Source organism: Pituophis catenifer, unplaced genomic scaffold, assembly GCF_029215685.1.
Source record: "Pituophis catenifer annectens isolate HBS135680 unplaced genomic scaffold, rPitCat1.0.hap2 SCAF_2, whole genome shotgun sequence".
In the NCBI taxonomy this organism is placed as follows: domain Eukaryota; kingdom Metazoa; phylum Chordata; class Lepidosauria; order Squamata; family Colubridae; genus Pituophis; species Pituophis catenifer.
In genome coordinates this window covers 183,852,131-183,876,817 of record NW_027256882.1, presented here as the reverse complement: position 1 = coordinate 183,876,817, position 24,687 = coordinate 183,852,131, and the positions used below count along the sequence as shown (strand labels likewise).

Genomic DNA, 24,687 nt, shown 5'->3' with positions numbered 1-24,687 from the left:
AGGCGGCAGAAGAGCAGCCACAGGTGAGGTAGAGGTCGAAGGCAGCCAGGGGCAGCCCCCTTGCCCGCCTCACACAACCAGCAGGAAAGATGCAGTGCTCACCAGAGCCAAGGCCTGAAGAGCGCCCAGCTCAGCCTGTAGCCCAGCGCCCGCAGCACTGAATAGGCGTGCAGGCCGGCACTCAGCAGCCCAAAGATGGTGGTGGGCCGGCACTGGTGGAGCGTGCTGCGGAGATCGTAGATGTGGGCCAACTCGCCCCGCACCAGGTAGAAGCAGCCCAGCAGGGCGGCCGAGAGTAGCACTGCTAGGAAGGCAATGAGCCCCTGCGAGGCCAGCAACAGCATGGGAAGCTGCTTGGCGGCCAACAGCTGAGAATTGTCTTAGCAGCAGCAAGGCCAGCGGGCAGAGGCCGGGGTGTGCCGAGAGCTTGGTCTATTGTGGCTGCGAGCAAGCAGACAGGATGGAGAGGGACGGTAGCAACACTCTCACTCCCGTCAGCCCCTGCACTTGCTGCCTCCTGTACATGGAAAAAATAAGACATCCCCAAAAATAAGCCGTAATGGGTCTTTTAGAGCAAAAATAAATATAAGACCCGGTCTTATTTTCAGGGAAACATGGTATTCATACTTTGAAATATTAATACTATAGGGTCAGATAGTGTCCTGGGATTCACAATTCTGGTTTGAGAGATAAAATATTTTGCTATTTTATTTTTAATATGTGAAAAATGCATATATTATAAAATATTAAATATATTTTCCTACAATAATGGCAAATTCTAGGATCATCTGGTCACTTTCTCCTACAGTTCCAATAACTTCCACTTCCTCAACCATTTCTTCCCTGTTAGTAATTATTGAATTCAGTGTAGTTGATCTACTAATTTCTTTGTTCATCTTTTGGCCAATTAAACTATCTGAAAGGAATGTCAAGAATAAGTTGGATCTCCCACTGGGTGTTCAATTTGACTCCCATATTTTTCAGCAACTGAAAAATCTCCCATTAGCACACTGGTATGTTTCCTGTATACTGTGGTCATCTGATAAGATTCTATCTAGATCTTCTGCTTGGTTGAGTGGCCTGTATCTTTCTTTTCCAATTAATATTCACCCAGGTGCTTTCAATCTGGTTTTCACCCTTAGTATCAGGATGTCAACCCTGAAGTTGGAAGGTAAAGGCAAGCAATTTCATGACAAGTACCCCCATAAGCCAAAGGGACTACCTGGGGGGAGGGGATGCCAAGTCAGCTGGGCATTTTCGATACTTAAGATGCTGCATCTCGCCAGGAGGCAGTTTTGGTGGCCAAGAATGAAGAAAGACATTGAAGACTATGTGAAAAGCTGTGCCACTTGTGCAACAATGAAGAAAAGACCAGGGAAGACCCCAAGTCTCCTCCAGCAAGTGGCAGACCTGTCCCGACCATGGGAGGAAATTGCCATGGATTTTATTGTGGAACTTCCTGACAGCGGGCGGAGGGGGGCGGGACAAGGTCAGTTGGACCATGGTGGACCTGTTCTCAAAGCAAGCCCATTTCATAGCTTGCCCAGGACTTCCATCAGCAAAAAAGCTGGCTAGATTATTCATCAAACAGATCTATAGGCTGCATGGGGTGCCATGCAGAATCATATCAGACAGGGGAGTCCAATTCACGACAAAATTCTGGAGGGAATTTATAAAGTCCATTGGGTCATAGCAAGGGCTCAGCTCGGCTTTTCATCAGAGTATGAATGGGGCAGCGGAACAAGCGGAACAATGATAGAACAATATTTGAGGTGCTATGTAGACTACCAGCAATCGGATGGGACAGAAATACTGCCATTTGTGGAGGTGGCACATAGCAGCTGTCTCCTTTCCAAATCACAACTGGAATGGAATTCGTCCCAATGCCTGAATTGCCAAGAGAACACCCTTCATCCATGTCATTAAATAAATGAATGGAATCTCTGAAAGGATTGTGGGAAAACACTAAGCACGCTTTGAGGGAGGCGGCAAAAACTTATAAAAGACAAGCTGACAAACGCTGATCCCTCCAACCGCAGTTCCGGTTGGAGACCAAGTATACCTATCCACAAAATATCTAAAATTAAAATTAGCCTCTAGGAAATTGGGTTCGAAGTTTGTAGGACCATTCCCCATAGTAAAGATAATTAACCCTGTAACAGTACAATGGAAACTTCACTGTAGCTTGCTGAAGCCAGTAACAAGCTCACAGCTCAGGCCACTAGATTGGGCAGTCCTGAAACCACTTTTGATTGAAGGGAAAACACACTATGGGATTTTCTATAATCTAAAAGGGTTTTAGATTCCAGAGTGCACAGGGAGCAATTACAGTACTTAGTCTATTGGAAGGGGTACCCCCTATCAGAAGCTTCCTGGGTGAAAGGTTGGAAGGTAAATAGATAGATTGCTCAAGCAATTTCATGACAAGTACCACCAAAGGGACTACCTGGGGGGAGGGGAGGGGACCTCCCGAACTAACTTCTCTGTGATCTTGTTCTTTCTTACAGGAAACTTTCTTCAATTGAAGGGGGGCAGCCTGTCAACCCTAAAGTTGGCTGAACTGTGGCCATTTTCCTTTTTGTAGGTTTCTCTAGGGCAGTGATGGCTAACCTTTTTGCCGTTGCGTGCCAAAAGCAGGGGCAGCGCGGAGGGGTTTATGCACGCACGTGCCCACACCCATAATTCAATCCGCCCCGCGCATGCGTACACGACCCCCCTGGGCTCCCCCCGCTTTTGGCACGTGATGGCATGGTAGCCCTGGTATTTCTGTTTTTTGCCTTTCCCAGGCTCCAGAGGCTTACTTGGAGCCTGGGGAGGGTGAAAATAGCCTTCCCCACCCCCCGGAGGCCCTCCGGAGGCTGGAAATGGCTCATTTGCCAAGTTCCAGTGGGACCAGAAGGCCCGTTTTTCACTCTTCCCAGGCTCCAGAGCCTTTCTAGGAGCCTGGGGAAGGTGAAAACGTCCCCCCCCCCGGAGGCCAGAAATGGGCCGTTTGCCAACTTCCGGTTGGCCCAGAAGACCTGAAAATCAGCTGGTGGAGCTGAGCTCGCATGCCCACTGATATGGCTCCGTATGCCACCTGTGGTACACGTGCCATAGGTTCGCCATCACAGCTCTAGGGTGTTTCTTTTCTCATTGCTTCAGGACGGACACAGTTTGGAGTGAAAGAGCCAGGGAGGGGGGTGTAGAGATAGCTGGAGTATTGTAGCGTAAATAAAATTCCTTCCCGTGGGAATTGAGGACGTTGGTGCAGGGGTTCGAAAGGTGGAGACTGAGGTCACCTAGCAACTGGACTATATGCTGATTGGACCTTGTGACTGGAGACTCTGGGGGAAAATGACAAAGTTTTACTTTTAATTGTGTGAAAAACCAGTGGGAACGTAGAGCCAGTTTTTCACCAGGAACGTGCCAATTTGATATGTCCCAATAAAATGTTCTTTGAGGAAATTGCCTGCCTCAGAGTTCTTATTGAATTGACACATGAATCTCTATAAAAATGTGCTTATTCGTATGTAATATGCTACTTTTCGTTTCTGTGGGGTCTGGTTTTTTGAACAAATTAAATCCTTTCAATACTGTATTCCATTCCTAAATTCCATCTCATCAGGTGTTAATAATACCAATAAGCCATATTTATTCCCTCTTTACTAAGTCTTCTAATTTTCTCTCCATGCTCCCCATAATTTGTGGCCTTGAATGTAGCTCTTCTGCATCTTCTGATGTATTCATGAGCATCCCTTTCTTTATGGATACTGGACATTTTTAGGGTGGTTCTGGATACTAATGCTTCCCTTCCCCTTCCCCTCCCACACCACCCCAGATTTAGTTTAAAACTTGCCAGATAACCTGAGCTGATAACACTTTTCCTCAGAAAACTGTATCAAGATTTAGGAGGTTGTTTACATTTTAATGCAAAATAATGTCATGATATCTTGACCCATTACAGTCTGGCTTTTCTCTGATGTTGAGAACAGTCTGTCAAAAACTAATGATTATATTAATATTGGATCTTAAGTTTAAGATCCAATATTAATATAACCATCACTTTAAGTTTAAGGTCTGCTTTAATATTTACACTGCATGTTCTGCTTCTAAAAAAAGGGGGGGGGCTCATTTATTACTTATTGTTTACGATGTTCTTGTTCTGCTTTCAATTTTTGATTGAATCCAGAAACTCTCATTCAATTCTCAATCTATATAAATTCATGAAAGTAAATTTTAAAGATAGCCCCAAGCCTGACTTACAAATGTGCCACATTATAAGGATTTCTGGCCATAGTAAAATATACTTCTCTTCTCCTTATGCTTGGTCCTACCTCCAGTACTAATATGTATAATTTAGCTATAGCAACAAGAAAATACTTTCTTCAATCTGAGTATTCTTCCTAATATTGGATTGTTTCTGGAGTTCTAATTGTTTTCTTTCACGATTTCCTCAACTATTAGATTCCTTAAGATCAAAGAGATATTGATAAATGCTCACCTCTACAGGAAAGTTCTCCTTAGTGGTATCCACAAAAGGCTGGCAGTAATGGGGATCCAAGTATAACAAGAAGTCATCTAGGCAGCAAGGGAAGTAGGAGGTGGAAATAAGCAATGCATCTTAACATGATTATCTTCTACTTGAAAAAAACTACACTTGTCAGAAGAGACATGGACCACCCAACATGCCCGTAGCTGCTTTTTCAACCAATTGGTTCACATGCCTCCTCTCTGAATTAGTCTGCTGCTTAACTGGTAGCAGTTTTACTGGTCAGTGGTTGAATGGTCTTGGTAGAGAGGACTTAGACATTAAACCCTTGTCATGGACAGATCATTCGCTCCTTCACTTGGACTTTCCTACCGCTTCCCCCTGCCGCAGGGAGACGGAACCGACTAAATGGTTCCGTCCCAGGCGCCTGATGGATCCAGAAAGGTTCCTGACGGAGCTTGGGCCGTTTCCTGAGACTCTGACACACGACTCGACTGAAGAGCTGGTGGCTGCCTGGGAGAGTGCGGCCGCCGGAGCTTTGGATCGTGTCGTGCCTTTGCGGCCTCTGACCCGATGCCGATCTCAATTGGCTCCTTGGTTCTCTGAGGAGCTGAGAGAGATGAAGCGTCGGAAAAGACACCTAGAGAGCATTTGGAGGACTAGTCATTCTGATTCCGACCGGACACAGGTGAGGTCTTATATCAAGACCTACCTAGTGGCGATAAAAGCGGCAAAATCTAACCATTTTTCCGCTCTTATCGCATCTGCAGAGAACCGCCCAGCCGCCCTGTTTAGGGTGACCCATTCCCTTCTTCGGGGGGGAGTGCGGGAGGATCCCTTGCAGGGTCGAGCTGAGGATTTTGTGCAATTCCTGCACGATAAAGTCGCTCGGATTCGGGAAGGCTTGGACTCCGACTGGGTGAGTCCGGGGGAGGAGACAAGGGTAGGTCTTGAGAATATTATCTGGGAGGAGTTTGATCCTGTGGCTCCCGAGGATGTGGACAGGGTAGGATTAGTGCCGCCACATGTTTATTGGACCCGTGTCCCTCCTGGTTGGTACTGGCCTCCCGGGAAGTTACACGAAACTGGCTCCAGGGGATTATAACTGCTTCTCTGAGTGAGGGTGCCTTTCCCGCCGCCTTGAAAGAGGCGGTGGTGAGGCCCCTCCTCAAGAAGCCTTCCCTGGACCCGGCTGAATTAGTTAACTATCGTCCGGTCTCCAACCTTCGTTTTGTGGCGAAGGTTGTTGAGAGTGTGGTGGCACGACAACTGCCCAGGCACCTGGATGAAGCTATCTATCTGGACCCGTACCAGTCGGGCTTCAGGCAGGGGCACAGCACAGAAACGGCATTGGTCACGTTGATGGATGATCTCTGGAGGGCCCGGGACAGGGGTTGCTCCTCTGTCCTAGTCCTATTAGATCTCTCAGCGGCTTTTGATACCATCGACCATGGTATCATGCTGCAGCGGTTGAAGGGGTTAGGAGTAGGGGGCACCGTTTTGCGGTGGTTCTCTTCCTTCCTCTCCGGCCGCTCACAGTTCGTGTTGGCAGGGGGTCAGAGGTCGACCTCGAGGCATCTCGCATGGAGAGTGCCACAAGGGTCGGTCCTCTCGCCTCTTCTGTTCAACATTTATGTGAAGCCGCTGGGTGAGATCATCCGTGGTTTTGGGGTGAAGTGTCACCTGTACGCTGATGATACTCAGCTGTACATCTCCACCCCAGACCACCCCAACGATGCCCTTGATGTGATGTCTCGCTGCCTGGAGGCCGTGTGGGTCTGGATGGGGAGGAACAGGCTCAGACTCAACCCTTCCAAGACCGAGTGGCTGTGGCTACCGGCGTCCCGATATAGTCAGCAGATGCCATCGCTGACTATTGGGGGTGAATCTTTGCCCCCCACAGATAGGGCTCGCAATCTGGGTGTCCTCCTGGACGCACGGCTGTCTTTAGAAGAGCATATGACGGCCGTGGCCAGGAGGGCCTTTTATCAGGTTCGCCTGATCCGCCAGTTGCAGCCCTTTCTGGACCGGGACGCCTTGCGCATGGTCACTCATGCCCTTATCACCTCCCGGCTGGACTATTGTAATGCTCTCTACATGGGGCTCCCCTTGAAGAGCACTCGGAGGCTCCAGCTGGTCCAGAATGGCGCCGCGCGGGTGGTTATGGGCGCACCTCGTTGTGCCCGCATGACACCCCTCCTGCGCGAGCTGCACTGGCTCCCAGTGGTCTTCCGGGTGCGATTCAAGGTGTTGGTTACCACCTTTAAAGCGCTCCATGGCACAGGACCCGGGTACCTTCGAGACCGTCTTCTGCCACCAATAGCCTCCCACCGACCAGTCCGTTCCCACAGAGAGGGTCTCCTCAGGGTGCCATCAGCCAAGTTATGTCGGCTGGCGACACCCAGGGGGAGGGCCTTCTCTGTGGGAGCCCCAACCCTGTGGAATGAACTGCCCCCGGAAATATGTAAGATCTCCGACCTCCGGGTGTTGTGCTGCGCACTGAAGACCCTGTTGTTCCGCCAGGCAGGGCTGTCAATATAATAATTTTAAATTGGGGTATTTTAATTTTTGGGGTTTTAAATCGGCCAAATCTATTTAATTATTTTAATTTTTAATTATTGTTGTGTCTTGTGTTTTTAAATTAGCTGTACACCGCCCTGAGTCCTTCGGGAGAAGGGCGGTATAGAAATAAAATAATAATAATAATAATAATAATAATAATATATTATTATTATTATTATTATTATTATTATTATTATTATTATTATTATTATTATTATTATTATTATTATTTACAAATGGCTATTAGCTTTTTTCCTATTTACCAAAGATAATTCTACTTTTTATTAGGTAAATGACAGGAGTTGCCTATATGCAGGCATATTCTCCAAGTACAGAGAACTACTACTGCCTTTTTAGCTACAATCCATTCAGATCCAACTAGATAGTTCTTTCCTTTCTAAAAATAAGCAGCTCCAAAAAATAAAAATCCCTGCTTATTTATTTCTTTTTATATTGACCATTCTTCAAACAAGAGCTACTTTACCATATGCATTGTTGGTATTGGGTAATAAATTAACTGGTTATATAGCTTAGTGTAGAATTTAGAAAAGCTGATTTGGCTTATATCAACCTATTATTAGGAGGAAAAAATAGATTAGAGATTTCTGAGGTTCACAGTGAAATTGATTACCTTGATATCCGACAAAGTACAATGAATGTTTTGGTTTTCCTCCAATAATTCCAATGCAGAAATCTAATTTCAACAGCTCCTGCAGAATAAGGTTCAGAATTCAGGAATTCCACCAAATTTTTCTTTTTTTTCCAGTGTGATATTCAACCCCAGTACTTATCTACAATGACTAGGAGAGACTATCACTTTTCAACCACATTGGACAAATGTAGGGAAAGAGAATGTAAGTGATAAGAGTTGGAAAAGCTGATAATTCAGTTTACTGTTATTCCTGATTTGCTGATTTTGTAAGAGCAATTTTCTTGCCTTAGTTAAACAAATGGGAATACGTACAAGGAGATTCTAGAAACCATCTCCTACACAGACATTGTACAATTCTTCTTACAGAATATTGCAACTTTGAGACACAATCAATATGTCCTTTTCATGCAATCAGTTGGAAAAGAACAAGACATAAACATGGATTGTATGTGAACCCCGGTATCCCACTATTTGCACCTGTTCTCAAGTCACCTTGATGCACTCCACATAGGCAGGATTAAAAGTCTCTCCACCTAGCCGCATGGGCACCAGGATAATGACTGCTTTCCATTCTGCCTCAGGATCCCATGGAGTCCTGCTGTTATTCTTCTTGGCTAGGTTTGCCACATCCCCTTTGTACACTATGGGGACACGAGAGAAGGGAATTCAGTCATAAATTATGTGGACAAAAAGCTAGTTAAATCCCTTTGACTGTCCTGAGACTTGAGCCTAGGACAAATCTGCCCAATTCCCCCTTCTCCAAACCTTACCTGTGCAATCCTGAGAAACATATATTACCAGGTTGCCTGCTTCTATGGAGCAATCCACTGCTTTCCTACAGGAACAAAATAGCACACTTCAGTGGAACAGTATCCTGCCAATTTTTCACAGTTCAGATGATTGTCATGGGAAGGAGGATGGAGAATAGACAAACAGTAAACTTATTAGTGGGAGATATCCTTGCTGGAATAAAAGGAAATTGGGCTCAGTTTGGGATAGAATAATTATGTAGGAGTCAGAAAAGCTTCCAAGATGCCATTGCTGCCCCAATACATAAAATTGTAGAATCTTTTATCCTCTTGATGTTGCTGATCCACAACTCACAGAAAACTGAATCAAAATGGGTAATGGTATGGCATGCCAGGAATTCTAGTTTAGCAGCATTTGGGAGGCCATAGGTTCCCCTTTCCTAATAAGAATATATTTGGCTTGCAAGGTGACAGCTTCTGAAAAATTCAGATGCTAAAAAAATATGAACTTTGCCATGTATTGGCTTTCTCTTCTTTTTCATAATTAATATTGCAATTCATCAACAAGAGAACCAAGCAAAGTTCTATTGTTACTATTTTCAGTAAAATTTGGACAAGTCTCCTGCACTCTAAGCAGGCGTTTTAAAGTTTAGTGCTCTAGTCAACCATTCTGTAACCTTGTGATAACAGAGTTTGATTATCCCTAGTTGTGCTATCAAAAAATTCCCAAAATAAGAACATGGAGCATTTCTTGGCAGAGAACCTGACTCTCACATAGCTAGCTGAACACCCAATAGAATACTGAAATAATTAGGAGCATGCAAAATGTTTCAATGTTAACCATTTGAAACACCCACTTTTTAAATTTGAAACAAATTATTTCAGTCACTTTGAGAATACTCAAAACACTACCAAAGTAATTGAAACAGCCTATTTCAGATGCAGAACAGCTATTTCAAATTAGAATTATTTTGAACTCCATCAGATATTTTCATTTCAAAATAGTCAAATTCAAAGTGCTCTGTACACAATAAACCTCTCAATTTAACTACCAACAAACAGACCAGAATATCTACCCATAAAGACTCCCGCTGAGAGAATGTTAATAATCTCCAAACCTGCTCTTCCTCATCTCTGTAATATAAATTCCTTCAGATACCATATTACCATATTATCACTCACCTGAGGATGTGGGCAGTAACAGAAGGGCCATACCAATCTCCAGCTTTCTTCCCTGAATTATGCCCAAGATCAACTAGTTGATGGATCCCAAAGGGTGCTTGTGGCTGATCTGCAAACCATGAAATAATCTTACGATGGTAGCATTCCTTCTCCAGTTCATCAGATCCACAGGTATGCCGATGAGCCCACAATTCCCAGGGACCTATGGTCTTATTAGTGGGAATGGATGAAGCTTGGTGCAGATGAGAGATGCTGGGACAGGGCAGAGAGGCAGCTTTCATGGGCTGCATATCTGTCAAATTGGTAGCGATAAGGACATCTGACCAGGTCCAGTCTGAAAAGTGAAACAAAAAATCAAGAAAAATAAGAAAGGATAGCAAGCCATCCAATTCCCCAATGCCCATAGAATTGAAGTATCATTTATTCACTCAACAGCAAACAAACTGTAACAGACTATATATATATATGTGGATACCATACTTGCTGAAGGTATGACCCACATTTTGGTTGGTGGAGGAATCTGGCATCACAAATTAAGAGCTACTCACATTTTCTATTATTATGCAGATGTTCTCTGCTGATCTCTGGAAGATGCCAAATCCAAAGAAACTACTGAATTAGATAACTCTTTAAGATCCTCCATGGGACAAAATGTAAACATTATACATTTCAGATACTTAGCCTGTATGTCTTAGTACAAAGGCATGAAGAATAAAGTCCCTCTCAGATGTCTCACATATAGCCTTGCCACTCACCTTTGCTGAGAAAATGGACAAGGAGACCCTGCGCAAGCAGCATCTGCCCACTGCGCAACATACAGCCCCAGCCACAGTCAGTGGTCCATGCAGTGCCTTCGAGTTGCTGAAAATCTCGACGGTAAGTCAGCCAGATACGTGAGGCAAAGTCTTTCTGGAAACGCTCCACATCCTCTTCAATGAAAAACAAAATTCTATCAGATAGAGGTCCTCTGTGGCAGAGGCACCATTTTTTTATCAGGCCTCAAAGAAGCCTGAAGACACTTTCACACAAACTAAAGCTGCAGGAAATCTTAGCGTATACCTTCGCAGTATAAGGCAAGACAGGGAGTGTAAGGTTATAAAGGGCTAGCATAAAAAAGTTTACAGACCTTGATGAATCTAGGTCCTTTTTTTGTGCGATCCTAACAATCTTCTAAAACATAGCAACATTCATGGATGTATAAACTGTACACCAGGTTGCTGAGATTTTGCGATTTGTTTCTTAGAGAAGGGGTACTCAAATAGAACTCAGCTAAGTGATGAGAAGACCCTGCCCTATTGCATCAAACTTACTCACCCTCTTCTCCAAAGTGATAGACACGTCCAAAGAGATGGACTGGGGAAACCTTGCTGAAATTGGTTTTGATTCTGAGACTCCAACCTGAGAAGAAAAAGAAACAGAAAATTCAATCTCAGTTCATGTGATATGTCAGTTTAAAGCAATTGAGCAATCCCTTTTTTTCTTATAGAAATTACTGAGGGAATGTGTTACCTGGCTTCCAGTTTTCCAACAGTACATAAATAATCTTCACTTGCACAAGTGTATGACAGCAGCAGAGGACAATCCTCTGAACACAGCCTTTTCCCTGTTAATTTCTTTTGTCATTGAGGCAACCAAGGAATAAGAAACAAGAGTCTTAGGGCAGGAATACTCCAAACACATTCCAATTATTGGCAATGTGGATAGGGTGGAGGTCTAACCAACACACACCTTAAATCCATCAAATGCACATACATGTATAAAAAAACTAGCTCAGCTCTTGTCCTTAGAATACAGGTAGTCCTCAATTTATGACCACAATTGAGTCCAAAATTTCTGTTGCTAAGTGAATCTGTTAAGTGAATTTTGCCCCATTTTATGACCTAACCACAATTGTTAAGTGAATCTCTGTAGTTGTGAAGTTAATAACACAGTTGTTAAATCAATCTGGCTTCTCTATTCACTTTGCTTGTCAAAAGGTAATCACATGACCCCAGGACACTGCAACCATCATAAATATGAGTTGGTTGTCAAACATCTGAATTTTGATTACGAGACCATGCAACAATCGTAAGTGTGAAAAACAGTCACAAGTCACTTTTTTCAATGCCACTATAATGAATGGTCACTAAATTAACTGTTGTAAACCAAAGACTACCTGTATGCACAACCATTTACACCTATGCAGTGACTGATGATATCTATATGGACGCTATGAAAAGTGAAGGTTATCAACCCTGGAGCCAACTTTGAGAATCTTCAGGGTTGCCACAGCAAGGCTGGATGGAGCTGTGGGAAAGGGAGCGGGGAGTAGAGATAGCTGGGGGAATATGTAGCCAAAATAACATTCTTTCTTGTGGGAACCAAGGATACACTCACCAGCACCTGGAGGAGTGTGGATGGGAGTAATCCGGGATGGGGAGAGAGACCTGATTGGGGCATGTGATGGTTGTGTGTGTTGGTTAGGGGGAGAACTTTGGATTTTGAACTGGGTGGGGAAAACCTGGGGAATTTCAGAGTCTGGTTTTCACCAGCTGTGCCAATATGACATGCCTAATAAATCTATACTTTGAGGAACCTTGCCTTGGAGCTTTGATTTCATATGGGCTGTGACTTGGAACCCTGACAAAGGTAATTAACAGTGTAAATGAACGTTGGGCTTACCTTGAACATTCCATCTATGTGCACTGCGGGAGAGTCCAAGCATGGGTTCATTATCAGTCAGTTATGACGTCACTGAGTTGGAATTTGTTTGGCTATGTCTTCCTCCTTCCGGCCGAGCCTGAGTTTTTTCAATGAAACCGGAACCAGGGAAGACACCATCCGATGTGAGAACTGACCACTCCTGGACCCTGGACCAGCCCAAGCCAGGGTGGGATTTGGACTCTCCCACAGTGCACATAGATGGAACGTTCAAAGTAAGCCCAATGTTCAATCTCCTGTGCACTGCTTGGAGAGTACAAGCGTGGGATATACCCAAGCTAAATTGAAGTAGGGTGGGAAGCAGATCGGTCCAGGGTCCCCTCGGCCGGCAGGACTCTCTGTAAGACACGCCTCCCAAACACCGCCTCTGCTGATGCGAACTGGTCCAGTTTGTAGTGCCTCACAAACGGTGAAGGAGTAGTCCAAGTCACGGCTCTGCAAATGTCGAAAATGGATGCTTGTGTAGCCCAGGCAGCTGAGGTGGCCGCACTACGAGTAGAGTGCACCGTGATATGACGCGGCACTGGACAAGCTTGATGCTCATACGCTAAGGCAAAGCATGCCTTGAGCCAACGTTCAACGGTAGATGGTGAAACCTTTTTCCCCATCGACGTGGGCTGAAATGACACGAACAGGGCCTCCGTCCGTCAAAAGGGGGCCGTCCGCTTGACATAACGCCGCAAAGCCCTGCGCACATCCAGCATATGCCAGCGCTTCTCCGTCTGATTCCTAGGATTAGGGCAAAAGTCCGGTAGAATAAGTTCCTGAGCCCTGTGGAACCAGGAATTACTTTTGGCACAAATGTAGGGTCCAAGTGTAGAATGACACGGTCCGGGTGAAAAATGCACAAATCCTGGTGGACCGAAAGCGCCGCCAGTTCAGAAATTCTGCGTGCAGAAGTAATTGCCACCAAGAATGCAACATTAAATGTGAAGAGCCTGAGTGTGGCAGTCCGCAAAGGCTCAAAAGGAGGTGAGGTAAGCGCCTGCAAGACGAGTGAAAGGTCCCAAGTCGGGTAGCGATGAACAACAGGTGGCAATAAATCGGCAGCACCTTTCAAAAAGCTGTGGACTTTAGGATGATGCAAAAGTGGAATAGGCCCCTCACCTGGTAAAACAGTCGCCAAGGCTGCAACCTGACGACACAGCGTATTAGTGGACAATTTCTTTTTTAGACCTTGCTGTAGAAAGGCGAGGACCTATGGAACCGTCGCAGCTGTCGGTACGAAGTTCTTCCTAGCGCACCATCTACAAAATGCTGCCCAGGTGGCTTGATAGATGCGAACTGTTGACTAGAAGCAAGAATGGTGGAAATTACCTCAGAGGGATAGTGCTCCTTCCGGAGAGCTTCCCGCTCAATCGCCAGGCAGCTAACTTAAGCCATTGAGGATCTGGATGCTGAAGGCTGCCCTGACTGAGGGAGACCCGGTGCGGTGGTAATATCCAGGGTCACTGTGTTGACAGTGGCATGAGGTCTGCGAACCATGGGCGTGTCGGCCAATACGGCGCCACTAGTAACATCTCCGCCTGCTCCTCCAGAATCTTCCCTATCACTCTCTGGAGTAGGGGAATCGGGGGAAATGTATACAGCAACCCGGTCGGCCATGGGCAGCGAAGGGCATTGACCCCTTCGGCTGCTGGAGTCCAAAATCTGGTGAAAAACCGAGGTAGTTGAACATTCTGTGGGGTAGCAAACAAGTCCAGCATTGGGGCCCCGAAATGAACTGTGATGAGGTGAAACAAGTCCGGGTGAAGGCGCCATTTGGACTGGTCTATCGTTGTCTGGCTCAACCAATCCGTTGTGGAGTTGGACGTCCCGATGATGTGTTCTGCTTTCAAGGACCGAACATGCTTCTCCACCCAGAGACACAGCTTCCTCACTTCAAGCATGTGTTTTTTCGAATGAGTGCCTCCCTGACGGTTGATATGCGTTTTGGCTGTGACGTTGTCTGTTAACAGCAGAACATGTTGATTCGACAACTCGGTTTGAAATTGACGAAGCACCAGGTGTGCTGCTCTCAGCTCCAGCCAGTTGATATTGTTGCGGAGATCCTCCTGAGATCAACGTCCTTGAGTCACAGAGGACCCCAGATGTGCTCCCCAGCTGAAAAGGCTGGCGTCCGACGTCAGTACCAGTCTGGGAGGATCCCGAAACAGACATCCTTTCTCCAAAGCCTTCGACAGCCACCAATCCAAGGAGCGAAGCACCTGTGGAGGAACCCTGTTCCTGCCTAGTGAGTTGCTGCGCGCGGACTTCTGACTGGGGAGGAGGAACCACTGCAAGGCCCTGGTGTGCAACCAAGCCCAGGGAACTATGGCCAGGCAAGATATCATCTTCCCCAACAGTTGGGAAAGAAGAAGAAGGGACACTGAATCTGATGCCTGAACCTGCCTTATCAGCTGTATACTGTCCCTGTGGTCCTGTGACAGAAACACGTGGGATAATTGGGTGTCTATTACCGCCCCCAAATGTATCAGTCTGGTAGCTGGAATCAGATGGCTTTTCTCCCAGTTTACTGAGAAGCCGTGATCCTGCAGGGTCTGGTGAGATGTAGGTCCCGCTCTGCCTGATTGGGGGACGATGATTGGATCAGCACATCGTCCAGGTAGCACTGTAGGCAGACAGGATGGGCCGGCAAACGCGCCGCCACGTCTAGTAATTTGGTGAAGGTGCGCGGAGCTGATGATAGGCCAAAGGCAAGGGCCCGGTATTGCCAGTGACGGCCTGCAAAGGCAAACCTGAGAAACCTCCTGTGGGAAATCCTTATGGGCACATGGAGGTAGGCCTCTTTGAGATCTATCGATGTTTAAAAATCCCCTTGTCTGAGGCCTCCCAGGATCGAATGCAGTGAGTGCATTTTGAACCTCTTGTACCTTATATGAATATTGAGGTCTTTCAGATTCAAAATTGCCCTTTGACCCCCCAAACTCTTGGGTACCAGAAAGAGTATGGAGTAAAACCCCAAACCCCTTTGACCAATCAGTACCGGTTCTATGGCTGAGATATCCAGCAAATGCTGAATTTCGGTCTCCATCATGGCCCTCTTGGTGGCCTCCCTGGGCACTGGACACTGAATGAAACAATGAGGGGGTCTGGAACAAAATTCTAAGGTTAGTCCGAGAGTCACAGTTTGTAAGGCCCACACGTCCATGGTGGAATCCCTCCACTGGTCGGCAAACATCTTTAACCTGCCGCCAATAGGGATGTGGGTCCAAGAGTCACTTGGAACGGCGGTAGGGACATCCCCCAGAACCCCTGTAGGGGCGTATGGACTGTGGTTGTTGAGATCTGTCTCGGAATCCTGACCTGTCCTGAGATCTATCTCCTCCATGGAAATAAGGTCTGAGACTGGGAGGCGGGGAATCCCGCCTCCATATTCCGAAAGGGCTGCCTACAGTAATAAGGAGTTGGTCTCCTATCATATCTCCTATTCAGCTGGGGTAGCACCTTTCTCGTCTTTCCCTTCCACCAGGATGGGATCTAATACATCTCCAAACAGCTGTTGTCCCTTAAAAGGTGCAGCCGCCAGACACCCTTTAAACCTGGCATCTGCCTGCCATTGGCGCAGCCATAACAAACATCTAGATGCCACATTAGAAGCTAGAGCCCTAGAGGCAAATTTTGCAGCAGTAATAGAAGCATCTGCTGTGTATTCTGTTGCAGCAATCAGCTTACTAAGATCTTGCTGGAGGCGGAAATCCTCTGGGGAAACCCTGGCCTGAAGCTGCTTGAACCACAGGAGCGAAGTTCTGGCCATAAAGGAAGCCACTGTAGCAGATCTAATCGCCCAAGTAGCAGCCTGATGAATCTTACGCGTGGCCAAATCCGCCTTCCTATCCTCCGACTTCAGCCCTTCTGCGTTATCAGAGGGAAGAATAGAAGCAGAAGCCAAATTAGTCAAGGGAGAATCCACTGTAGGAATTTGGAGAAGATGGAATAACCTCCTGAGTAGTGACCTGTTCTGAAAACAGGCTAGCACAAAGATCCTGAGAATCTTTAGGAGTTGAAGCAGATTTGTCCACCTGACCCATATTAGCAGTCATTTTAGCCTTAAGTAATAAGGTTCTGAAAAGATGAGGGCGGAATAAACCAGAATAAACTGGCTTATCCTGAGCAATGTCCTCATCCCCTGACATCTCAAATTCACCTAATTCCTCCTCACCTTCCAGCGAATCCTCACTGCAAAGGGATTGAGTGTCATGATAGGATTCCTCCCTGCAATCCCTATGCCTATATGGCTGAGACACAGGGTCTGCCCTGGAAGGCCCTGGATGGGAAGGAGCCAAAATACCTCTCTGGGCTAGTGCCTCATCAATACCCTGGGTAATGATTTGCACAATGGCAAAACGTAATTCTGAGGACAAACTTTGTTGTACTGGCTCCGGTGTGCGGAGTCCTGCTGCTGTGGGTGTAAAGGTGGCCGAAGGCACAGAGCCCTGTCTGCCTGGCACCTGAGAAGACCCAGAAGGAGGCTGAAGAGTGGGCAAGACATAACCTTCCTCAAACGGACGAGGGATTGGGGAGGGGATGGAGGGCTATACCAATGAGGGGTGTACCATCAGCACGGTGGATGGGAGGGGCAGATATGGCAGAAGCAGGAGACCATATCACGTGTCGGGGTTTGCGCACTCGCTGTTTGAGAGCTATTGCGCGCCCCGGTCTCCAAGGCTCCCCTCAGATACTAGGTGGCTCAGATACTCAGGACCTGGGCCTTCGGCTGATGCTGTGCAATGCCAGGTCCGTGGTAAATAAGGCCCCCCTCATTCACGATCTTATACAGGAGGGGGGAGCGGACCTGGCGGGTATTACGGAGACCTGGTTGGGCCCGGAGGGAGGGGTCCCTCTGGTTGAGATGTGCCCATCAGGCTTCAGAGCATTCCATCAGCCGAGGGCCCAGGGGAGGGGCGGGGGGGGTGGCGGTTATTATTAACGAAGGTCTTAGTCCGAGGGAGACCACTGTGCCACAGATTGCCGGATGTGAATCCCTCTTTGTGAGATGGGGTCATGGGGTTCAGATGGGCTTGTTGCTTGCGTACCTGGCTCCCTGCCGCGCGGCAACAGCCCTGCCCGAGCTCCTCGATGTGATAGCCATGGTGGCAGTTGATACACCCAGGCTTATGGTCATGGGTGATTTCAACTTGCCGTCCATCGGTGAAATGTCTGAGACGGCTCGGGAGTTCATGGCTTCCATGACGGCCATGGACCTGACCCAACTAGTTCATGGCCCCACCCACAGGGGGGGACACACTCTGGACTTGATTTTTGTCTCTGGCCAGTGGTTGAGTGATCTTATTATAGGGGATATAGACATGGAACCCTTGTCATGGTCAGATCACTCGCTCCTTCGCCTGGACCTTCAAACCGCTACACCCCGCCGCAGGGAGGCGGAGCCAATAAGATGGGTCCGCCCCAGGCGCCTGATGGATCCTGACAGGTTCCAGATGGAGCTTGGGCCATTTCCTGAGGATCTAGCACATGACTCGGCTGAGGACCTGGTAGCCGCCTGGGATCGGGCGGCTGGTGGGGCCTTGGACCAAGTCGTGCCTTTGCGGCCTCTGACCCGGTGCCGATCCCGCGCAGCTCCTTGGTTTACTGAGGAGCTGAGGAAAATGAAGCGCCGGAAAAGACGCCTGGAGAGCGGTTGGAGGGCCAGTCTCGCTGAATCTGATTGAACACTGGTAAGGTCGCATATTAAGACCTACCTAGTGGCGATAAAGACGGCAAAGTTTAATTACTTTTCCACCTCTATTGCGTCATCAGGGAATCGTCCGGCCGCCCTGTTTAGGGTGACCCGCTCCCTGCTCCATCCGGGAGTGCGGGAGGATCACCTGGAAGGCAGGGCGGAGGATTTCGGACAATACCTGTATGACAAAATCGCTCAGATCCGGGGGGATTTGGACTCTGACTGGGTAGATCAGGGCAGGGTGACGAGGAATAGTCTTGAGAATGTTATCTGGGAGGAGTTTGATGCTGTGACTCCCGATGATGTGGACAGGATTTTGGGGAGACTTAGTACGGCCATATGTTTATTGGACCCGTGTCCCTCCTGGTTGGTACTGGCTTCCCGGGAGGTTACACGAGGCTGGCTCCAGGGTGTTATCAACGCTTCGTTGAGTGAGGGTTACTTCCCCGCTGCCTTGAAAGAGGCGGTGGTGAGGCCTCTCCTTAAGAAGCCGTCCCTGGATCCGGCAATATTGGCCAACTATCGTCCTGTCTCCAACCTTCGCTTCATGGCGAAGGTTGTTGAGAGTGTGGTCGCGCGACAGTTTCCACAATTCCTGGAGGAAACATCTTATCTAGATCCGTTCCAGTCGGGTTTCAGGTCTTGGCACAGCACGGAAACGGCATTGGTCGCGTTGGTTGATGATCTCTGGAGGGCTCGGGACAGGGGTTGCTCCTCTGTTCTGGTCCTGTTAGACCTCTCAGCGGCTTTTGATACCATCGACCATGGTATCATGCTGCACCGGCTGGAAGAGTTGGGGGTGGGAGGCACCGTATTGCGGTGGTTCTCCTCCTTTCTCTCCGACTGGTCGCAGTTTGTGTTGGCAGGGGGGCAGAGGTCGACCTCGAGGTCTCTCGTCTGTGGAGTGCCGCAGGGATCGGTCCTCTCGCCCCTTCTGTTCAACATTTATGTGAAGCCACTGGGCGAGATCATCCGTGGCTTCGGGGTGAGATACCATCAGTACGCTGATGACACCCAGCTGTACATCTCCACCCCAGGCCACCCCAACGATGCCCTTGAAGTGATGTCTCAGTGCCTGGAGGCTGTGCGGATCTGGATGGGGAGGAACAGGCTCAAGCTCAACCCTTCCAAGACTGAGTGGCTGTGGCTCCCGGCATCCCGATATAGTCAGTTGACTCCATCACTGACTATTGGGGGCGAGTCTTTGGCCCCCACAGAAAGGGCTCGCAATCTGGAAGTCCTCCTGGATATGCAGCTGTCCTTGGAGGAACATCTGACGGCTGTAACCAGAGGGACCTTTTGTCAGGTTCGCCTGATTCGCCAGTTGCGGCCCTTTCTTGATCGGGATTCCCTGTGCACAGTCACTCACGCCCTCGTCACCTCTCGCCTTGACTACTGCAATGCTCTCTACATGGGGCTCCCCTTGAGGGGCACCCGGAGGCTCCAGCTGGTCCAGAACGCAGCAGCGCGGGTAGTGATGGGAGCAGCATGGCGCTCCCATGTAACACCGCTCCTGCGGGAGCTGCACTGGCTCCCGGTGGTCTTCCGGGTGCGCTTCAAGGTGTTGGTTATCACCTTTAAAGCGCTCCATGGCATAGGGCCTAGCTATCTTCGAGACCGACTGCTGCTACCGACGACCTCCCAGCGACCCGTGCGCTCCCACAGAGAGGGCCTCCTCAGGGTGCCATCAGCCAAACAATGTAGGCTGGTGACCCCCAGGGGGAGAGCCTTCTCTGTGGGGGCACCTACCCTCTGAAATCAGCTGCCCCCAGAGATAAGGAGAATCCAAGACCTCAGTGCCTTCCGCCGTGCCCTTAAAACCCACTTTTTCCAGCAAGCCGGGCTGGCTTAGGAAGAAATTTTTTAAAATTTTTAAATGTTTAATTGGTTTGTGGTTTTTTAAATTTTGGGCCAAATTTATATAATTTTAATTGTTTTTAATATTTGTATTTCATGTTTTTAATTCTGGCTGTGCACCGCCCTGAGTCCTCAGGGAGAAGGGTGGTATATAAATTGAAAAATAAATAAATAAATAAATAAATAAATAAATAAATAAATGGGGACTGCTTGAAACCCAAGTTGTTCCTGAATAATAGTGGGAGACCAGTTAGGTTGCTCCTCTTGTATTTCTTGAGTCTGTACAACAGTGGGAAAAACATGAGAAGCCCCACCCTGATCCCCTGAACCCACAGGGGATTTGGGAGCTACAGCCTGTTGTTGAGTTTTGCAAAATGCTTTTCCAAGGCTTTTTGTCTTCTCAGGGCATCCTTATCAGCAGCTACAGAGGATTTAGTCTGTTTAGCTTGGGTGCTAACAGAAGGCTTACTGGATCTCAATCTAGGCTTATTAGAGTTAGAGCCTTCTGGCTGAGGTTGAGGTGTAGAAGACCCTTCAGAATCACTGTTCCTGGCCATAATGGACTCAATTTAGAGATTCAAGTAAGATAATAAGGTAAAGATTATTCACGGCGCAATTCAGGGCTTTTTAAAATTGCCAAACCGGCAACACAGTTTGTTTGCAATAAACAGGCAGCAGCAGCAATAACGAGGGCACCCCAAGAGTTAAGGGGACAAAAAGGCCTGTTATACTGACTCCAAAGGCCACAAACGCTGATTTAAACCAAAACACGGTTTACTTGTGTGATAAGAAGAAGGTCCGGCTTCCAAATTGCAGATCTTCACCAAATTACACCCAGCTGCCTCCAAAACAATAGCCTGCTGCGTTATCAGCCCAAACAAAATGGCCACCAACAAAATGGCGACTATCGGCCACGCGGTCAGCACGCTCTCCCCTGCGATCCGCGGCTCTCCAGCAGCAATCCACGACGAAATCCGAAGTCTTGGACCTCCCTGAGGCTCACAATGCCCTTTTCAAGCTTTTCACTGTGATCCTAGGTCACGGAGCAATGGCCACCGCAGGAGCAATCTATTGCCGCTTTGAAAAGCGCTCAGCAGCTGACTCACACCTCACTTTCTCTCAGCCACCCAAGCCGAATTTAAAGAGGCTCGTTTTTTTGGGTTTTTTGTATTTAGTCAATTATTTGAAGAAAATAGCCAATTTAAATAGTAAAGCAACTTAAAATTAAATTCAAATTTAAGAGACAACTCTAACAAGTCTTTCCCATCTGACTGAGTTGGGAAAACTGAGGCTCGGCCAGGAGGAGGAAGGCATGGCCAAAGAAATTCCAACTCAGTGACGTCATAACTGACTGATATGAACCCACGCTTGGACTCTCCAAGCAGTGCACAGGAGATACTCTCTACCATTCTCAAGGAGGAAGTGAGTTCAAATAATGATCTAGTTTTGTGCCTCATCAAAAGATTACAGAAATCCAGAATTAGAAGTGGAATGAATAGTTAGACATTACTATAGGCATTATTAAGCATTATTTCAGAGGAGAGAAAAATTAGAGATAATATAAACTAAGGAGTTCATATTGCTTCTGACAGAGCTTGTATCGTTAAAAAAAACTGATAACTTTCAACAATGCTTGTGTTTACAACTGCAGACCAAGCTAAAATATTTTTACCGGTCATTCTCAATTTCAGTTTCCATGTTTTAAGAGTAGTTCTATTAATCTCTATGTTCTGATGAGAGTTATAAGCAAATTTGTCAAGCGTCCCCCAGTCCATGCCCATCTTCATAAGATGAAGAAAATTCCATAGGAATAAGAGAAAAGTTGTTCTCCTACTATGATACTCATATGAGGAGATATCCAAAATAACTATGGTCTTGTACCTTCAGCATAGGAATAAATGCATCTTGAAGGAACCGTGGTCCTTCAAATATTGCTAGCAAGAATGAGGAATGCTAGGCACTGTAGTTCAGTAATATATGGAAGGCCAAATGAAATACATACACATCTATACACATATCAATGAATTTATTTCACTCACTCATTAGTGGGTTATTTCATTAACTGGGACCACAAACTCTTCATCAAAAGTGATGTTCAAGGAAATAATGGTGGGCAGTATGTCCTATCAGCTAGAGGTTACAAAAAAAGACAGCTTTTCTACCATAGTTTATTGGAAAAATAGGAGCTGAAAATAGAAACAGAATTTATCCTCCTAAATAGATGATTTTCCTCAACCCATCCAGATTTATTCACAAAACTACATGAAAAATACAAGTACAAAATACATGTGCATCTGCAATTACATTTCCCACTAAGTTAAAGTGTTTTGATTTTGTGCCAGCACATGGTGTGGGCTCAATCATGTGGCTTAGAAATCGTGGTTTATTGCTTAGTGTTGTTGTGAACATTAATAATTTACAACTATTTTTTGGTTACAAAAAAAGACAGCTTTGGCAACTTTGATTTTTTTTTCTTCATTGGCAGTACTACAATAATCTTGTCAGGCAGTATTAGAGAAATGGGTAGACTGAAATTTTCTGGCCAGGTTTCTGGGTTTGGGGCTATTTCATGGACATCAAAGTAATGGAACAGAATGATAAGCTTAAGTATCATTTTTTTCTTCCTTTAAAAATTCAAAATCTGAAAAATCTATCTAATTTTGAATAGTTTCAGAGAGTACAGAACATGTCTATAAGAGATTTGATAATTTTTTAAAAAATCTTTAAAGACAGATATATGCAAAAGACAATCTTTATAAGTAACTAAATTCTAAACCTACATATTTAAAGGTTAACAATTAGGCCTCTAAAAGAAGCAGGACTTAAATATATCCTGACGGACAAATGAATTGATTTTATAAGTGTGAAACTTAAGAAAACACAGGTCTCCTGATTTTAAAGTCACAAAATATATTAAGAATTTCACTGAAAATTCAAACGGCATAAAAAAGGAGAAATATGTAAGATGCCCAGTTGATGGAAGTACTTTACAGCTGTTACATAGATTTTTTTAAAAAAATCTATATTTCTCAAGATCAATGTTCACCTTGGTGACTATTAAACAGTGATAGAATCTGCCCATTGCCATGCAGTTTCTATAACCTGAACTTACCATATTTCATATTGTTCCAGGTAGAGAGGAGCTTGCTCTTGATCTTGTCCACTTCATCAGGTTCACTATACTGGCTGCAGATGGCACTTCTGGGGAAAACACCTGGATAGCTCCCTCCCTGGTTGCTGGCTCTGGGATTAAAAAACTGCCTTCCATCTGTATGGTGCAACTCTTCCTGGCTTAAGTACTGCACTGAGGTGGGTGACACGGAATTCATTTAACAACTGAGACTAGTGGAGACTGTGTCCTTTTTGACAGGTTGAGATGAAAACTTCATGTGCATTGCTGGGGAAGTAGAACTATAAAATCAAAGGCAAAAATATTGAGAAAGCTGCTGTACAGGTATAACAGCTCAATATATAATTATTAAATACCAATATCTGCAAATATGTCTTATATTCAAATCATCTTCCTAACTATATAAAATCTCAAATCCTGCACAGGTGTTTACTTCTCTGTGTCCAACTCAATTGGGCTGGGGAGGAAGGAGGCAGTTGTAAGGAATGTCAGGTGTCCTATAAAGGCCAAACAATAAGGTAAGTATTATAATCCACTTTAAGCAATTACTTTTCATTTTCTGTTCGTAACTGTTAAAAGATCATGTCTGTGCAAATCTTTGCACAAGAAAAGCTCAGATAGTTTAAAAATCTGCCACATGGGAGAGAAAAGAACCAGAGAAAAGTCCATGGTTCCTTCACCAATGCTTACAATGTTTATACCAAAACTTTAAAAAAAATATAGAGGATATGTAATTCAGGAATAAGTTTGAAGTTCACTTCTTCAGTTGAAGTAACTCATCTGTTCGACACTAACAAAAGCTAATTTAGAAAAGCCAAGAAAAGGAAAACTCCAATATATTTCAAATCAGTATTGTCAAACCTATGTTCTACTGATTACCATATCAGATTCAGGTTTGGGCTCCCTAAATTATATGCCGAGATTGCTTGTGTTGCTTATCTGGAGAGGTTTATAAGTAGAGGAAAGAACTATCTGTTTTGGTGTCTTAATCATTAAAGCATCAGGAAAAGTTAAACTGAATATTTAGAAGAAACCGGGAAAGTTTAATAGGGATAATTTTCGTTTCAACCCGCTCCTCAATCTGCTCTGGAGAACCCCGTCTACACTTGGCCCATTTGCCCTAACCCACAGGTCGTCCTCCACCCCCGCCGAACCATGCCCCTCGCAACCAAAGCGAAGACCTGTCTCAAAGCCTTCTCTACCCCACGCAGTAAGGTCAGCGCAAGAAGGTCTCATCTCACCCTCCTTACCCAAACGGCGCAGGCATAGGATACGACAGTACGGGCCCTCTCTGGTTGTCTCGTCGTTCCGGCGGCTGCTATTCAATCCGCCATGAGCGCCCAAATCCGCACCGTACGCAACAATACCTCCAGCGCCGTCATCTTAGATCCCCGGAACAAGCTTTCGGCGGAAGTACTTCCTTGCCCTCAGACAGCGGCCGGAAATGCTTTGGCCAAGGGATAAAGTGAAAGAGAAGCATTAGGTTAGTGTGTTCCTTTTCTGTAGGAGCGAGTCGAGTGTGAGTTTTCGGCTATCCTCCTCTCCTAAATGCCTTTTCGACCTCAGTTTTTCGTTTGGCGGGAAGAGCATGATTTTTCAAGGCCTTTAAAGCTCTGCTTCATAATTTTAATAATTAATAAATTGTAAAAGGCAGCTTTCCATAGAACAGCTTACATCCTGCTACGATGTCTTTAACACAAT

The 24,687-nt window shown here is 46.1% G+C and overlaps 1 protein-coding gene across 4 annotated transcripts in view; it reads right to left on the bottom strand.

The window, feature by feature from the left end:
* The window catches only part of ATG4D (autophagy related 4D cysteine peptidase), a 28,186-nt gene extending 3,756 nt beyond the window's left edge, over positions 1 to 24,430 (bottom strand). The window contains exons 1-9 of one of the 4 annotated variants that reach the window (XM_070938298.1): positions 24,237 to 24,430; positions 22,969 to 23,267; positions 10,931 to 11,014; positions 10,372 to 10,545; positions 9,617 to 9,950; positions 8,456 to 8,520; positions 8,178 to 8,326; positions 7,665 to 7,743; positions 4,484 to 4,560 (exon numbers count right to left, since the gene is read on the bottom strand). In XM_070938298.1, the coding sequence (XP_070794399.1) occupies positions 4,484 to 4,560; positions 7,665 to 7,743; positions 8,178 to 8,326; positions 8,456 to 8,520; positions 9,617 to 9,950; positions 10,372 to 10,545; positions 10,931 to 11,014; positions 22,969 to 23,185 (1,179 nt within the window). In that variant the 5' untranslated portion in view covers positions 23,186 to 23,267; positions 24,237 to 24,430. Of the gene's footprint in view, positions 1 to 4,483; positions 4,561 to 7,664; positions 7,744 to 8,177; positions 8,327 to 8,455; positions 8,521 to 9,616; positions 9,951 to 10,371; positions 10,546 to 10,930; positions 11,015 to 12,277; positions 12,647 to 21,895; positions 21,987 to 22,968; positions 23,268 to 24,236 lie in introns of those variants that run through there. The other 3 variants (XM_070938300.1, XM_070938301.1, XM_070938299.1) reach the window with 3 other exon arrangements.
* Between the last annotated feature and the right edge of the window lie 257 nt (positions 24,431 to 24,687).